Source organism: Nicotiana sylvestris, chromosome 9, assembly GCF_000393655.2.
Source record: "Nicotiana sylvestris chromosome 9, ASM39365v2, whole genome shotgun sequence".
NCBI classification, from domain to species: domain Eukaryota; kingdom Viridiplantae; phylum Streptophyta; class Magnoliopsida; order Solanales; family Solanaceae; genus Nicotiana; species Nicotiana sylvestris.
The window spans coordinates 33,792,118-33,809,904 of NC_091065.1; the positions used below are offsets into that span (position 1 = coordinate 33,792,118).

A 17,787-nucleotide genomic window follows, 5' to 3' on the forward strand; every position below is an offset into this window, starting at 1 on the left:
TATTCTTCTTGTTCACACGAGACTTTGATCTGTGCTTTGATTTGGTCTTTCCCTGTTGGCTAGTCCGGCCTCTTACAAAGAGGCCACTTGCCTGGTCATCTCTATCTCCTTCAATGTGCCTCCGCACATCACTAGAGTTAAGTGCCTGCCGCACTTGCTCAAGCTTGATAGGCTCCTTGCTATACATCATTGAATTCTCAATATCACGATATCCTGAAGTCAATGAAAATAGCAAAGCACATGCAAGCGTCTCCTCCTCCCTTTTAATTCCTGCAATCTGTAAGTCCATGACAAGTTTATTAAACGCATCTAAATGATCTTGTAACGAAGTACCTGACCCCATCTTAAATGTGTGAAGACGCCGTTGTAACAACATTCTTGTTGTCACTGATCGGTCTTGGTATAGCCCTTCTAGCTTTTCCCACAACTGTTTGGCCGTCTCTTCGGTACCCGTACTCACTTCACAAAGCACGTTAGGTGCAAGGGATAGTTGGATTGCACTCAATGCATCCCCTTCAATCTTCTCCTTGTCGGGAGCTGATATATCCGTAGGATACTTTCCGTCAATAGCATGGATTGAACCTTCCCTCCGCAGTAACGCCATCATCTGGATCTTCCAGATATTGAAGTTGTTGCGTCCATTGAATCTATCAATTTCAAACTTCATGGAACTCATATTTGCTTGTTCTTCCTCCTTGGATCGTTAAAGAATCCCGTCGCTCTGATACCAATTGTTAGCGGAAACGTAAAAGAAAGAACACAAGATTTAACGTGGTTCGGATCAAAATAATCCTACGTCCACCAGAGAACAATTGCCCTTTTAATATTAACAAAGGAAGGGGAGATTTCCCAATTACACTTAAGAGAATTTCTCTCTTAACTCTCTACTCACTACAATGTATTGTATTATTTTGGGATGATTTCTACAAGTGAAGGAGTGCATCTATTTATAGAGGTAAAGACCTCCTCTTGATGTCATTGGTGACATCAAACTACCTCCTCTTGATGTCATGGGTGACATCAAAGGAGGAAGCTTCCTCCTAGCATCCACACCAACTCTTTCCACCAACTCTTCCAATTGGCATGCCATTGTTGACAAAACATAAACCAACACCTTCATTAACTCCTACTTAGCTTAGTTAGAAGCATTGTGTAGGAAACCCTTTGTAAATCATAAACCCTTGTGTTTGTGTCTTCGCTAGTATAGTCGAGTTGTAAAGTCTTTGTAATAGAGTTATTACAAAGTGGCTTGTAATAGAGTTGTTATAAGTTAATGAGGGATTAAGAGGTTAATTCCTAGGTTACAATATGTTGCAATCTAAAGTTTGCTCATTAGTGAAGTTGAAATCCTACAAGGGTAGGTCGTGGTTTTTAATCCCATGAGCTGGGAGTTTTTCACGTAAATATCGTGTGTTCTTTATTTACTGCCGATTTACTGTGGGAGTAGATAGAGAACCTGGTTCCCTATATTGTTTGGTTTTATAGTCTATTGCTTATTGTGGGAACTGATAGAGAACCTGGTTCTCTATAGAGTTTGGTGGACCCTTAAATTCTATGAACTAGGTCCAACCATAGTGTACACAGACACAGGCTGATTCAAGCATAAGGGATGCACGTGAGGGAGATAAGCTTAACTTGTTATATCTAATATATCCTGATCGAAAAGGTTGCATAATTGATAAGGAGAATGACTCCTTACTCAAAGATAACACTATCCAAGATAAGGAAGGAGTTAGAAGTTGGATTTAACTAGAACTCTTCCACCAAGGAAGAGTATACATTGGAAATCTAGTTATTTCCTATTCTACTAACTCTATAACTTACAGGATATTCTCACTTTACAGGCACACACAAACATTGAAGTTAAACGTGAGTTGAGAGCAAAATATCAAGGCATTTTCCAAGTAATTCTTGTATGATTCAAGTATACGAACCTGAAGCTATATGAACCAGATAGAAGAACCACTTCCAAGTGTCTATCTTTTATTCTAGTTCAATTATAGTAGAGTTTTCAAATGGAGAAATATATAAACGACCCCTTCAAGTTGTCCTCAATGGGCCAGACACCTTAACTGACCCCATTTTCAGTTGGACACTTCAAGCCTTCAATAAAGTAGGTCAATTAAACACCCGACCTCATCAGCCCACCTCGCGTGAAATACACTCTCGGATCCATATCAAACGAACAAATGAGAAAATGCCATGCGTAATTTTAATTAAAATATTTGCCACCTATTATAAGACAAAAACAAAAAAAAAGCAATAATAATAATTTAAAAAAGAAAGAAGAAGAATAATTATGGAAAAAGCTCCTTTAATCACCATCTCTATGAAGCACTGCCAGCCCTTCCTCCTTGTCTCCAATTTTCTTCAGCAACTATTTTGCAGAAGAGGGAAATTGCTAAAAAAAAACAAAATCAAACACACCACTCACATTAATAATGGGAAACATACTGCAAAAACATGGACGAAATAATTCAGAACAAAACCAAGTACAAGAAATTGCAGTGACAGAATTACCCAATGAACATCAAAATTTTACCTGTGAAATTTGTATCGAGCCAATGTTGTTACCCAATAGAAAATTTAAGAACCAAAATCACTGTGTTCATCCATTTTGTATCGACTGCTGATTTGAAGAAAAGACAAGCAATTCGGGGCCTTTCATATTTAAGGCTAGGGTTTTAGAATTTTGGGGTTTGGAAGTGGATGATGGAAATAGGCATTTTCAGCAAGATTCGCGATTTGCCTTCAGGTCTTGTAGCTGCTTAGATCACTGCAAAAGTCGAACCAGGTTCCATTGTTTCTATCTTTTGCTTAGGCACGCAAAATTCAACCAGGTTCCATTGTTGAACAAAGTTCCACTGCAAAAATTGAACCTAGCTCCATTGCTGTAAGCTTTTACACCATTATTGGTAGTAATTGTTTATGTAGAAAAGGGGGTGGATTAATGGCAGAAGGAAGAGGTTTGGTGAAGATGGAATATTTTGGGAAGAAAGTGAAATTAATGTGTGGAAAATAAAATATAGTGGGACTGATAACGCCCAACTATGCCTTTTAAAGGACAAAGCTGTCGCTGCAAATATAATCCGGTTTTTAAGTCCGAAATCGAATCCTCAGGGAACTTACCTATCTATTACCCTCTTCGGCAATGTTATTATCAACTCAATCAATCTCTAGATGCAAGATTTTTGATCAATAATGATTGGGTTTTTGTTTAACTACTTCGACTACTATTAAAAACAACGGTAAGCTAAAACAAAGATAATTCAATGGTAAAACGGTCTAGGGTAGTGATTTCCCCAATTGCTAGTTTAGGTCCTGACTCTTCCGCTATAATCTTGCCATAATACTCTATGAGGATTAAGAGCTATGGGTTATCGTAATTATCTTTCGATCAACTACAATAATTTACTAGATCATTCTCTCGAACTACTTTAGCTGACAATAGTTAGGCAACTCTAAAGTATCCCACCAAAGTTTTGTTATCTCTAACCCACTTTTAAGTTCAAGTAATAAATCTCTTCAATTACCCAAAAGTGGTATTGTTCAACCGCTGTCTAACCTAATACTCTTTCTCAAGCAACATAAGGTAATTAGACACGATTAATCAAGGGCCCATTCAATTAATCACCATACAAAACGTAGTTGAACAATCATATCATAAATCCGGCTCGATTATAACAACTTGAGTCAAAACTTCAACCAACAATTGGTTCCATCAACCCTATATAAGTATTTAGCTACTCATAACAAAACAAGAGAAAACTACTAAATTGTTCATAATGTAAAATTGCAAGACTTTAAAGGAGATAGAAAAACTCTAATGTTTTGTTGATCTTCCACCAAAAGTAATCTAAAATTAGCTTCCCCCTTCAGTTGGGCGAGTTTCTAAAGCTTATCAGGGTTTTACAAAAGTTTCCCTGAAATTACACTTTGGTCCTCAAACTTCCAGCTGCGTGAACAGTGCACCGCCCGCGGTCGACCGCGGTGAAAGCTGACCTTTCTGCCTCACTTTAGTAACCTGCCGCGGTTCACCGCGGTCGCGGTGGACTTCTTGCCCAGGCCATTTGTGCTTCTTTGTGTTCGGGTACTTCTCGAGTGGGTGTTTTTCTTCACATTATCGCCTCCAAAACACTCCATGTTGCTTCCTCTCATATAATATTCCCTGCTAAACAAAAGAACACTATTTAGAGCATTTTGTTGGCAATTTATCTATAAAACAACAACAAATTATGGTCATATTAAGGTGTAAATATCAACTATATCACCTACTATCAACACCCCACACTTAAATCATTGCTAGTCCTCGAGCAATTCACCACACTCCATCAAAATTTCTTCCCTAAGCTTTTCCTTCAACGACTAACACCATGAACATTTTACAAAAATTTGCACCTAGTAGTGAACAACCTTTACCTCAAGAATCAAACCCTTTGTACCATGCAACATTTGTACTTACTCAAACTACTCTATACAAGAGTCAAGACTTACCTTTCCTTTGTGGATCATATGCCCTCACATCACACAAGAGAATAGTTCCACATATAACGATAATTAGAACAAGTAGGAACTAAGATAGACAAAATTCGCTCACTCTCAGAAAGAACGTTCACATGCCACAAATATGCGTCATAGGCTTGCCCGTAGTGTAATACTTTACTGATTGAGCCCATTCAGTCTAAGATCAATAGGACTTTACTTGGTTGTAATGTAAGTTAAGGGATGGGTAGGATATATTTAGATATAGTGACTAATCTCCCCAAGCACTTTTAATACAATTACATTAAACTTAAAGATCATAGTTGTGCCAACCAAACACTCCACCTCATTTGTTTAAAACATCCCCATCCATTAGGTGCAATTTGTACAAGCCACTACTTATCAACCATTATAATCGTTTATGACCCATATTTTTCTTTTTTCTTTTTTTCGTGGTGCTTTTTCTTTTATGCTTCAAATTCCACACCTTTTCTCTATCTCAATGGTTCCACTCAAAAACCAAACAACCACCCCACACTTTTACTTTTGCATATTTCCATTACCTTTCAAGTGCTTATTGGGAGGTAAAAGGGTTCAAACGGCAAGCTATTCAAACAATTGGGTAAGGTTCGCAATGTGGTTGCTAAAGAAATAAGCTTATAGGCTCAACGGGGTTAACTACGATGTATTGCATTCAGGTGGGTTTACTTTATATATCTGGCTCAACAAAGAAATGCCTATATCACTTCTAAAATTGAAAAAAACTACTATTTTGCTTTGCAAACACACAGGGCAAGTTCTAGGCATCAAATATGAAACATGGAATACAGTAAAACTCACACACACATGGCACGTGACTCACTCCGGATTGGTTTATCAAGACATTCTCTTTTGAATGTTCAATTTAGATACAAACGTACAATTTTAAGGCACTCTAACAGGATTTAACCAATGAAGCTAGACGTTATACTCTAGTGTCTATTGTGTTCAAGTGTAAAAAATCGATTTTCGCTCGTAGCCCATTAATCCTAACCTAAAACTAAAAAGAACAAAAAAAAAATTACCTATACCCGGTTCAAGCTAAACCCTTGGAAAAGAATCGTGGCCCAAAGAAAAATCAAGGGGGAGTTACTACACTACCTAAAAATAAAATAAAAAATCTTTTTGGTCTTTTTCTCTAGACTACTTCCCTCAAGAAAATTGTCTAAAGGATCCGTCATCAGGAAGAGTCTCCATATTCCAATTTTTTTTCCGACTTAGTCCCTCAAGAACCCCGCCAAAAGAGATCCATTGTTGAGACAAGTCACTTACTATTTTAGCTTTCCTAATGAACTATTACTCTACATCAAAACAATCAAGGCAAGACAAAACAAGCAAAATTAAATAGTCAATTATTACAATTACAAACATACAATGAAATATCCCCACCCCACACTTAAAATGAAGACATGTCCCCATGGCTTAAAATTTAAAGAACAGTGAGGTTAAGGAACTTCCTAAATGCTCACTCCTGATCGGAGAGAGTGTCTGGGTTCATGTTGCATGCACGTCCCAGCACTTTCAACCAGCCCAAGAATTTCTTCTCCGATTTCACTTGCCTCTCAGCCACTGCATCAACACGGACACCTAAATCAGTGACTGAGGTACGCAACCCAGCCATATCCTGCTCCAAAGCAGTCATACGGGTGCTTCGGTAGGGCTGTGATGGGCCTGCCACATCAGCTCTCGGAGGAGGGGGAACCTCAGCATCATCATCATCAGAGTCATCAACATTCACCACCGGCTCTCATCCAATTCCAATTTTTCTCGCCTGGAACTGGGCTTTTATTGGCAATCTCCCATCAACCCAAGAGTTTTCAGGGACTCGAGCAATACGGCACAACCGGGTGATCAGCGAAGGGAAGTAGTGGCCCTTGGTTAGATCAGGTGATATAATGAACATCTCTTCATGGATGAGCCGGGCCACATCAAAATCACTGTAGGACATGAAACAGTGGATTGCCGACGCCTGTGGTAGATTAATATCTATCGTGTTGCTAGATGACAACAATCGACTGTTGACAATGGTGAGCCAACACTTAACCTCCCAATTCAGACAGTGGGAGTTGAGAGTAATCCTGTGCTTGATCCATAGGTGTTCTCCATCCGGCACACAGATAGTATCAATAAGAGTGCTCCACAAGGCCCGTGTTCCGCTAAAAGTACGATAAGGATCAAATTCACCCCAAAACACAGGCAGCCTGTATACCCTGCGGATAGTATCAAGGGATGCATTTACCGGGGTATTGCGCACCATCACAACCCTATTCTCATGTTCTGGCAAGTTTGCATAGAACTCCCTTACTAGTTGAACATTAGCCTCCTCCGGTACCTCGAAGAAGATGTCCAGCTAACACCGCCTCAGCCCATTAAACATGTTGGGGCATTCCACCTCTAAAGCCGTTCGATCAATGAGCACCTTAGGTTGTAACTTCTTAGCTGCTTTCTGGTTGTACCTATCCTCCGCTGCTCTGGATACAAACCGAGTGCTATCGAACTGAGGTGCACTGGCTTGGCTCCTAGCTCGTGAAGAGCCTCCCGGTCCACTAGTGGAGGGTCCGATGTTACGTTGCTTCCTGGAAGAACTCATTGTACCTGTCATACAACGAAACGCCTATTAGTGAGTGTGCAAAATATGTGACTATGGATGGTTACTTAGACTTCACCATAACCATGTCACAATAGCTCCTTATATCTCCATTGGGGCAATTTCCCAAATACCTTGTGAGCAGGGCACTATCCAGACACATATAGCCCTCATGGGTATATCAAAGCTTCTCCCCAATCAAGTATAATACCACACCAACACACCCCACACTTACTTCATTCAATCACTCACCAATAACACCTTTCAAACATGCAATGCACAACCCCTTCACCAATCAAACTCAAAAATGAAATTTAAAAGTAAAAACAAGAAGAAAAAGAGTATGCCAACAATTAATCCCAACACAATATAAAATTACATAAACTACAACACAATACTAAAGAAAAGAGAAAGAAGAGGTGAGGAACATACCGTAGTTGACGAATGGGGAGAGGAATGGAGGTGGGGGATGTTAGTATGAGGGAAGAAGAAGAGAGTATTTGAGGGGTTAGGGTTTAGAGAGAGAGAGAAATTGGAAATATGGGGGAGGGGGTCGGGTATGTTGGGTTTAAGAGGGGAAGTTTGGGCTGTAGAATTAAAAGATGAGGAAAAGAAATAAGAAATAAGAAAAATGAAAAAAATAAAAAAAATTAAAATTACCTAGGACCCACCGCGGTCGACCGTGGTCCACCGTGACCGCGGTGGGTTTAAAAATTTGAGGCAGAAAGTTCACGCTTCACCGCGGTTTACCACGATCCATCGCGGTCGTAGTGAGGTGAAAAATCTGAGGCAGAATGTTTGCCTTCCACCGTGGTTCACTGCGGTCGCGGCGCTAGTGATTTTTTTTTTTATTATATATATATATGCTAGCGTTGTTTTCATATATATATATATATATATATGAAGTTACATGAACACACTAACAACACACTCGTGGGTTGCCTCCCACGCAGTGCCTGATTTAACGTCGCGGTACGATGCAAGCATTTGATCATCATTCCTCATCCGCGTACTGGGGCTCTTCCAAAGTGATTACCACTCTATCCCTTTTTTCTTCAGTCATTCCAAGGTAATGTTTCAACCTTTGCCCATTTACTGTGAACTTGTTTGTCCCATCTTCTGATTCAATCTCTACAGCTCCACTTAAGAACAATTGCACCACTCTGAAGGGTCCTGACTATCGGGACTTTAACTTACCTGGGAACAATCTCAATCTCGAGTTGTATAACAACACTAGATCTCCGGGTTTGAAGTTTTAATCCAAGATATGCTTATCATGCATTAATTTCATCCTTTCTTTGTATAATCTAGCACTCTTAAAGGCCTGAAACCTGAATTCCTCTAGCTCATGTAACACAGTGATTCTGTTAGTACCTGTTGTCTCCATGTCTAAGTTTAACTGCCGTAATGCCCAAAGTGCTTTATGCTCTAGCTCAACTGGGAGGTGGCATGCCTTGCCAAACACCAACTTGTACGGTGACATACCAATTGGGGTTTTGAAGGCTGTGCGGTACGCCCACAATGCATCATCCAATTTCTTTGCCCAGTCAGTCCTTGTTGCATTCACTGTTTTTGTGAGGACACTTTTAATCTCCCTGTTGGACACTTCAACTTGCCCGCTCGATTGTGGGTGGTACGGGGTGGTCACTTTATGATGAACTCCATATTTTTCCAACAGCCGTGCGAATGCTCTATTGCAAAAATGGGTTCCTCCATCACTGAGTATAGCTCTTGGGGTACCAAAACGCGTGAAAATGTTCTTCTTCAGAAAACCTAGTACCCCTTTAACATCATTGGTCGTGAGAGACACTGCTTCGACCCACTTGGAGACATAGTCAACTGCTACCAATATGTACTTGTTACCATACAAGCTGACAAATGGCCCCATAAAGTCAATCCCCCATATGTCAAAAATCTCCACCTCTTGAATTGTGGTCATTGGCATCTCGTGTCTACGAGATATGTTGCCAGTCTTTGGCAATCATCGCAGCTTTTAACCCAAGCATAGGCATCCTTGAATAGAGTAGGCCAGTACAAGCCTGACTCCAACACCTTAGCTGTTGTCCGAATTCCTCCAAAGTGTCCACCATATGATGAAGCATGGCAAGCCTGCAAAACAGAATGTTGATCTTTCTCGGGGATACACCGCCGGATCATGTTATCTACACATATTTTAAACAATAGAGGTTCATCCCAATAATAATATCGACAATCACAAAAGAACTTTTTCTTTTGAATTGAGGAGAGTTCATGAGGTACAATATCACTTGCTAAATAATTAGCAATATCAGCATACCAAGGTGCCTCCTCCATTGTCATTGCTAGTAATTGTTCATCCGGGAATGTCTTTGTTATATCCTCAACCTCTACCTTCTTTACAGCTCCTTCCAACCTTGAGAGGTGGTCAGCTACTTGGTTCTCTGTCCCTTTTCGGTCACGTATTTCCAGATCGAATTCTTGTAATAGCAGAACCCAACGAATCAAGCATGGCTCCGACTCCTTCTTTTCTATCAGGTACCTAATTGCCACATGGTCAGTGTAAACAATAACTTTCAGCCAATCAAGTATGACCTGGTTGTCAAATGCAAAAACAACAACCAACATCTCCTTTTCCGTCACAATGTAATTGAGTTGTGCACCGCTCAGCGTTCTACTTTCATAATAAATCGGGTGCATCAGTTTTTACCCTGTCGCTGCCCCAAGACTGCTCCTATGGCGTAGTCACTTGCGTCGTACATGAGCTCAAATGGTTGCTCCCAGTTGGGTGCAACAATGATGGGTGTAGTCACCAATCTCTTCTTCAGCTCCTCAAATGCCAACCTACAATCATTAGAAAACACAAAGGGGTGATCCTTTTCAAGGAGTTTGCATAATGGGTTAGTAATTTTGGAGAAATCTTTTATGAATCGCTTGTAGAACCCGGCGTGCCCAAGGAAACTTCTCACCGCCTTTACCGAAGTGGGCGGTGGTAGTTTTTCAATCACGTCAACTTTAGCATGGTCGACCTCAATTCCTTTACTGGACACTCAATATTCCAAGACTATCCCTTCCTGTACCATAAAATGACACTTCTCCCAGTTCAACACTAAATTTGTCTCCACACATTTTTTGAGCACTCTTCTTAAGTTGTGAAGATAGTCCTCGAATGAATCTCCCACCACTGAGAAATCATCCATAAAGACCTCCATACTATCCTCCACCATGTCTGTGAAAATAGCTAACATGCACCGTTGAAATGTTGTTGGTGCATTGCAAAGCCCAAAAGGCATTTTCCGAAAGGCGAAGATGTCATACGGACAAGTGAATAATGTTTTCTCTCTATCTTCGGGGGCTATTGATATCTGATTGTACCTCAAATAACCATCCAAGAAATAAAAGTGCGAGCGCCCGGCCAGCCTGTCCAACATTTGGTCAATGAAAGGCATGGGGAAGTGGTCCTTCCGGGTGGAAGTATTCAATTTTTGGTAATCCATGCAAATCCGCCATCCCGTGACTGTGCGAGTTGAGATCAACTCATTGTTCTCATTTTGCACAACAGTCATTCCCCTCTTTTTCGGCACACATTAGACAGGGCTGAAATTGCTATTAGAGATGGGGAAGATGATTCCCGCATCTAACCATTTGATCACTTCCTTCTTTACTACCTCTTTCATGTTCGGGTTCAGCCTTCGTTGATGTTCTCTAGAAGGTTTGTACCCTTCTTCCATGAGAATCTTGTGTATACAGAAGGCTGGGCTGATACCCTTTATGTCTGCCATGGTCCAGCCAATGGCAGTCTTACTTTCCTGCAGTACCTGTAAGAGCTGTTCTACCTGCGCATCTAGCAAACCGGATGATATAATAACAGGCAAAGTAGAATCAGGGCCTAAGAAAACGTACCTGAGATGAGCTGGGAGCGACATCAGCTCTAGCTTGGGTGGTTCCTCTACTGATGGCTTTGCTGGAGGTGTAGCCCTTTTTTCTAGCTCCAGAGACTCGAACTGAGGGTCCCTTTTCCAGAATCTTTGGCCTTCAAGTGCCATGACCCACTCAACTAACCCTTCACCATCCATCTCTTCTAAATTTGTCAGACATGCCTCCAATGGATCTTTAGCAGTCAGGGTCACATCATCTTCTTACAGAATAACATCCATTGCCTCCACTAGAGAGCAATTAGCATATTCACTGGGTCTCCTCATAGATTGCTGAACATTGAATATGACTTCTTCATCGTTCAGTCTCATTTTTAATTCCCCAGTCTCACAATCGATTAGTGCTCTCCCAGTGGCCAAAAATGGCCTACCTAAAATAATAGGTGTCTCCTCATCTACCTGACAGTCCAGAATAACAAAGTCTGTAGGGAGCACGAACTTCCCCACTTGCACCAACACATCATCAAGAATCCCAGTAGGCCTTTTTACCATGCGGTCAGCCAGCTGCAGCAACATCAAAGTCGGTCTAGGTTTGCCAATGCCCAGTTTGGTGTATACAGCCAGAGGCATCAAATTTATGTTGGCTCCCAAATCACATAATGCCTTTGCAAATGCATAACTCCCAATCGTGTATGGAATAGTGAAGCTACCTGGGTATGACTTCTTTTGAGCCATCGGTTTGGTCACTACTGCGCTGCAGGTCTGCGTCAGAGTCACTGTGGATAGGTCCTGAAAATCAAACTTCCGCGACATTAGGTCTTTCATCATCTTCGCATAACCTGACATCTCCCTCAAGGCATCCATCAAAGGAATATTCAACTGAATTTGACGCAGCATCTCCATGAATTTCTTGTATTGATCTTCCTTCTTTTGTTTTACCAGTCTCTGAGGGAATGGTGCCGGTATCACCCTTTGTGCACTGTTTGCTGGCTTCTCTCTGTTGGGGTTCTGTGGCACAAGAGGCACCACCTGCTCTGCAGCTTGTTCATTTATCTTAGCCTTACCCTTTTCATCTTGACCCTGTTCAACAACTATTTCAGTCAGATTTGATGGTTCATCTACCTATAGTGGAATTGGAGTGGCTGGCGTAGTCTCTTTGCTGGCTTGTGCAACCTCCTATTCTTTGTCTAAATCTCTCCCATTCCGAAGACTTACATCAGCTGATTTGGGTTTGGCTCCTTGGGGTTAATATTTGTGTCCGCTGGCAATGTTCCCTGGGGGCGGTTGTTTAAAGCCATAGACAACTGCCCCAACTGAGTTTCAATGTTCTTTATAGCTGAATCATGTACTGCCAACTTTTCTTGCATCTTACCATTTGTCCCAATGAGTTGCTGGAGCATCCCCTTGATCTCTACGATGTTGTTATCCTGCTGCTAAGGAGGTGGCTGATATGTCAATTGTTGCTGGTTCTGCTATGGGTAGCCCTATTGTCTCTAGTGGTATGGCACCATTTGGCCTTGAACTTGCATGCCCCTAGGCTGAGGCATGTTAGGTCTGTATTGCTGATTTGGTGCCGGTCTCCACTGTTGTCCTCCTTGTCTCTGACCCCCAAAGTTGTTAACATAATTCATATCTTCCCTTGCCCCTTGATTTTCACCTTCTCTGCTCCATGAACACACATAAGACTGATTAACACAGGGTGTACACAGTCCGCCATTTGTCGTGTCAACAATATGCACCTGTTTGGTACCCATCTCATCTATCTTCTTTGTCAAAATACTCATCTGAGTCATGAGTGTGGCCATGTTCTCTACATGCGAATTATTTGGGTCAAGAGGAACTGAATGCACTATGGGTGCCAGTGTTGTCCCTCTAGTCATCCACCCCGAATTCTGAGACATCTTGTCAAGAAGGACTTTACACTCGGTGAATGTCTTACTCAAAAATGCACCTCTAGCTGAAGCATCCACATTGGCCTTTAGATTGTCAGCTAACCCCATATAGAATCTCTGGCCAAGCATCTGGTCTGGAATGTCATGATGAGGACACTTCACCAGCATCCCTTTAAATCTTTCCCAAGTTTCTTGCAAGATCTCAGTTGGCTGCTGCTTGTACTGCAATATTTCATCAATCTGCCTTGCAGTCTTGTTGGGCGGGTAAAACTTATTCAGGAACTGCTTTACTAATTCCTCCCAGGTGACAATGGAATTGATTGGGAGCAAATTCAGCCAAGTCTGAGCTTCCCCATTCACAGAGAACGGGAACAGTAACAACTTGATAGCTTCTGGGGTCACATTTGGCTTCCTTTGAGTCCCACAAATTGACAGAAAATTTTTCAAATGTTAATGAGGGTCTTCAATGTGTGACTTGGAGAACAATCCCTTATTCTGCAGTAGATGCAGCATGTTGTTGGTGATCTGGAATGTCTCCGGTTGAATTGCGGGCACAGCTATGGCAGTTGCCAGGTTGTCAGCTGTGGGTTGAGCCCAATCATAAAGTGCAGCTTCTAGCATAAGAGGTGCTACCACTCTGACGTTTGGGTCAGCTGGCTCATCACTGATGTTTCCGTTGACGTTCTCTACGTCACCCATGTCAAATTCAAGCTGGTGTGGTTGTTGTGTTTGTTGGATCCTCCTGCTGGCACGGTTCAATGCCCTGAATGTTTTCTCGGGGTCTGAAAGTCCTTCAAGCAGTTCTCCAGTCCTCGAATAATTTTTAGGCATATACTTGAATTCCACAAGAGTTCAAACGTTAGAATTTCAATAAAAATTGTTTAACACCTTTGAAATTTGATTTGAACTAATAATTTTAACACTACTTTTAAGTTGTAATAAATAACACTGTTAGTTCCCCGGCAACGATGCCAAAATTTGATAACGCCCAACTATGCCTTTTAAAGGACAAAGTGGTCGCTGCAAATATAATCCGATTTTTAAGTCCGGAATCGAATCCTCAGGGAACTAACCTATCTATTACCCTCTTCGGCAATGTTATTATCAACTTAATCAATCTCTAGATGCAAAATTTTTGATCAATAACGATTGGGTTTTTGTTTAACTACTTCGACTACTATTAAAAACAACGGTAAACTTAAACAAAGATAATTCAATGGTAAAACAGTCTTGGGCAGTGATTTCCCCAATTGCTAGTTTAGGTCCTAGCTCTTCCGCTATAATCTCGCCATAATACTCTATGAGGATTAAGAGCTATGGGTTATCGTAATTATCTCTCGATCAACTACAATAATTTACTAGATCATTCTCTCGAACTACTCTAGCTGACAATAGTTATGCAACTCTAAAGTATCCCACCAAAGTTTTGTTATCTCTAAACCCACTTTTAAGTTCAAGTAATGAATCTCTTCAATTACCCAAAAGTGGTGGTGTTCAACCGCTGTCTAACCTAATACTCTTTCTCAAGCAATATAAGGTAATTAGACATGATTAATCAAGGGCTCATTCAATTAATCACCATACAAAACGTAGTTGAACAATCATATCATAAATCCGACTCGATTATAACAACTTGAGTCAAAACTTCAACCAACAATTGGTTCCATCAACCCTAGATAAGTATTTAACTACTCATAACAAAACAAGAGAAAACTACTAAATTGTTCATAATATAAAATTGCAAGACTTAAAAGGAGATAGAAAAACTCTAATGTTTTGTTGATATTCTCACACTTGTTCTTCCTCCAAAAGTAGTCTAAAATTAGCTTCCCCCTTCAGTTGGGCGAGTTTCTAAAGCTTATAAGAGTTTTACAAAGGTTTCCCTGAAATTACACTTTGGTCCTCAAACTTCCAACTGCGTGAACAGTGCACCGCCCGCGGTCGACCGCGGTGAAAGCTGACCTTTCTGCCTCACTTCAGTAACCTGCCGCGGTTCACCGCGGTCGCGGTGGCCTTCTTGCCCAGGCCATTTGTGCTTCTTTGTGTTCGGGTACTTCTCGAGTGGGTGTTTTTTTTCACATTATCGCCTCCAAAACACTCCATGTTGTTTCCTCTCATATAATATTCCCTGCTAAATAAAAGAACACTATTTAGAGTATTTTGTTGGCAATTTATCTATAAAAAAATAATAAAGTATGGTCATATTAAGGTGTAAATATCAACTATATCGCCTACTATCAGGGACACACATAAAATAAAGTTAAATTTAAAAAAGAAAGAAAAAAACCTTAATTTTAAGCGTTTCACGTGCTTAGAATTAAGTATAAAGCACACACTTTGCCATGTCAATGTGAAGGGTTCACGAGATCGTACTTTAGTGGAGAAGAAGTGTTAAAATGATAAACGGGTCAGTTGAGGTATCTGGCTGATCGTTGAGGACAACTTGAAGGGGCCGTTTATGTATTTTGCCTTTTCAAATTGTATCTTTCAGCTTTATCTAGAAGAAATTGTATTAGGTACTCTGAGTATTCAAGTTATAGTTAACTTGAAGTTGTCGCAACAATTAGAGGTCGGTTGCTACAACGGGATTAGAGGTAATTCTTAGTTTTACAAAGAGTTTTTGTAAATGCTGTTTTGGCTCAGTGATTTAGTAAAGTGTTGGAGAAAATCCTACTGAGTAGTAGGTCGTGGTTTTTTTTACCTTTTGAGCCGGGTATTTTCCACGTAAAAATACTTGTGTTCTTTACTTTTCGCATTTATTATTCCCCAATAGTAGGTTAAGGAACACATAGAAAAATCACGTCCTTTTATAGTCTGTGCACGCAAAAATTGGACACCACAAAAATCACACCCCTCTTATGTGGCATTGAAGTATAAAACATCAGAGTGAATTAACCGGTGGGAACCTCAAGCACGAGTCCCAGTACGGATGCGCCATCGGTGTGTAGGATCCAGAGGTCCTATGTCCGCTGAGAAACTTGAGTGGCTTATTTCTCAGCCCTAGGCATCACTTTGGCACTAAAATCTACGACAAAGTCAGCGAGCACTTATGATTTTATTATTGTGTGAGGCTGATAAATGATGTCATGCTCACTTAATTCGATCGCCCACTTAGCCAACCTCCCCGGCTTGGGTTTGTGCAATATGCTTCTTAAAGGAAATGTCGTGAGGACCGAGATCAGATGGCACTGGAAGTATGGACTAAGCTTTTGTAAAGCTATGATAAGGGCCAAGGCCAATTTCTGGAGGTGAGGATACCTCGTCTCGGTGTCGATAAGTGTTTTACTGATATAATAAATTGGATATTGAGGAACATTATCTTCTCAAACTAGGACTGCACTTACTGCTACTTCTGAAATAGTGAGGTGGCCACGGAGACGCTCCCTAGGCTCGGTCTTTGAGAGTAAAGGCGGAGGCGATTGGTATTTCTTGAGTTCTTTCAATGCTTGCATGCATTCAAGCATCCATTCGAGGACGTTATCCTTTTTGAGTATATTAAAAAACATATGGAACCTATCATATGACCTCGAGATAAATCTGGACAGGGTGGCAATTCGACCCGCCAGTCTCTGGACTTGTTTCTTAGTGGTTCAATGTTTCAATATCCCGTCGATGGCTTTAATCTGATCTGGGTTGTCTTTGATTCCTCACTGTGATACCAGGAAACCCAAAAACTTACCCAAAGTCAAGCCGAACACGCATTTCTCGAGGTTCAGCTTCATCCTGTATTTCCTTAACATTTCAAATGCTTCCTTTAAATGGTCAATAAGATCCTCGTCCCTCAAGGATTTGACCAACATGTCATTGATGTATACCTCCATGGTTTTGCCAAGCTGATTCTTGAACATTTTTGTGACCAGACACTGATAGGTAGCTCACACATTCTTCAACCCAAATGGCATGACCTTGTAGCAGTATGTTCCCCTATGTGTGATGAACGTAGTTTTCTCTGGGTCATCTTCCTCCATGAGTATCTAATTGTAGCTTGAGTAGACGTCTAGGAAACTTAACAACTCATGTCCTACTGTTGCGTCGATGAGTTGGTCGACGTGTGATAACGGGAATGAATCCTTCGCGAAAGCTTTGCTCAGGTCAGTGAAGTCCACACACATCCTCCATTTCCTATTCTTCTTTTTGACCATCATCACGTTGGTGATCCACTTTGGGTATTTTGACTCCTTGATAGAGCCATTTCCAATAGTTTTTTTACCTTCTCATGGATGACCTCGTTGACGGAGGGATTAAACTTGTGCCGGACTTGCCTTACTAGGGGTAGAAGGGGTAGATTTTTATCTTATATGTAGCTATCTCCTTTGGAAACTAGGCATATCTGCTGGCTAAAGGCGAATAAATTTGCGTTAGCTATTAAGAAATTGACTAAATTTACCTGGGTCTTGGTGTTTAAAGCCGATGTAGGCTTTTTTGTTAGAGTTGTTGTGGTCTAGCTGGACAGGATCGAGTCCTCTATGGTTGATCCTACGGCTTCGACCAGTTTTGGGTCCGTAATGGTGTCTTTGGCTTCAGCCTGTAGGGACCTCAACCCTGTTGATTGCTACGCTTCTTTTTCCTTTTTTTGTTGGATTGTTGTTATCCATCGAAGGGGATCCGATAGAATTCTCGGGATGTGCGTTGTTCCTATCATATGTTGAATATCCCTCGGGAGGTTGGAAATTTGATTACTTGGTATAAGCTGGAGGGGACTGCTCTCATGTGATGTATCCATAGTCGTCCTACAATAGTGTTATATGCAGTGTCCTGATCCATGATATGGAATGTGGTCTACAGAGTCACCCCACCAGTGAGGACAGGGAGTGTGATCTCCCCCAAAGTCCGTTCAACTACATTGTTAAAACAGGTTAGTGTAATGCAATGCAACACTATCTTATCCTTAAGTCACATCTGTACGAGGACTCGAGGATGGATGATGCATACTCCG

General features: G+C 41.1%; 1 protein-coding gene across 1 annotated transcript; it reads right to left on the bottom strand.

Moving 5' to 3' along the window:
* Positions 1-11,223: 11,223 nt before the first annotated feature.
* LOC138877411 (uncharacterized) lies at positions 11,224-16,699 on the bottom strand. Its single transcript, XM_070157020.1, has 4 exons — positions 16,511-16,699; positions 13,336-13,685; positions 12,468-13,263; positions 11,224-12,039 (listed from the first exon to the last, which is right to left on the bottom strand). Exons 1-4 carry the CDS (start codon positions 16,697-16,699, stop codon positions 11,224-11,226), a joined length of 2,151 nt encoding a protein of 716 aa, XP_070013121.1.
* Between the last annotated feature and the right edge of the window lie 1,088 nt (positions 16,700-17,787).

What these genes read in the sequence shown, in the direction of transcription:
- LOC138877411 (XM_070157020.1), bottom strand. Translation starts at nt 16,699, where the DNA reads ATGTTCAAGAATCAGCTTGGCAAAACCATGGAGGTATACATCAATGAC. An exon ending in GTAAGTTTTTGGGTTTCCTG is followed by an intron (nt 13,686 to 16,510) that starts GTATCACAGTGA and finishes GTGGAATTCAAG; the next exon opens with TATATGCCTAAAAATTATTC. An exon ending in CTACTGCAGAATAAGGGATT is followed by an intron (nt 13,264 to 13,335) that starts GTTCTCCAAGTC and finishes TGGGACTCAAAG; the next exon opens with GAAGCCAAATGTGACCCCAG.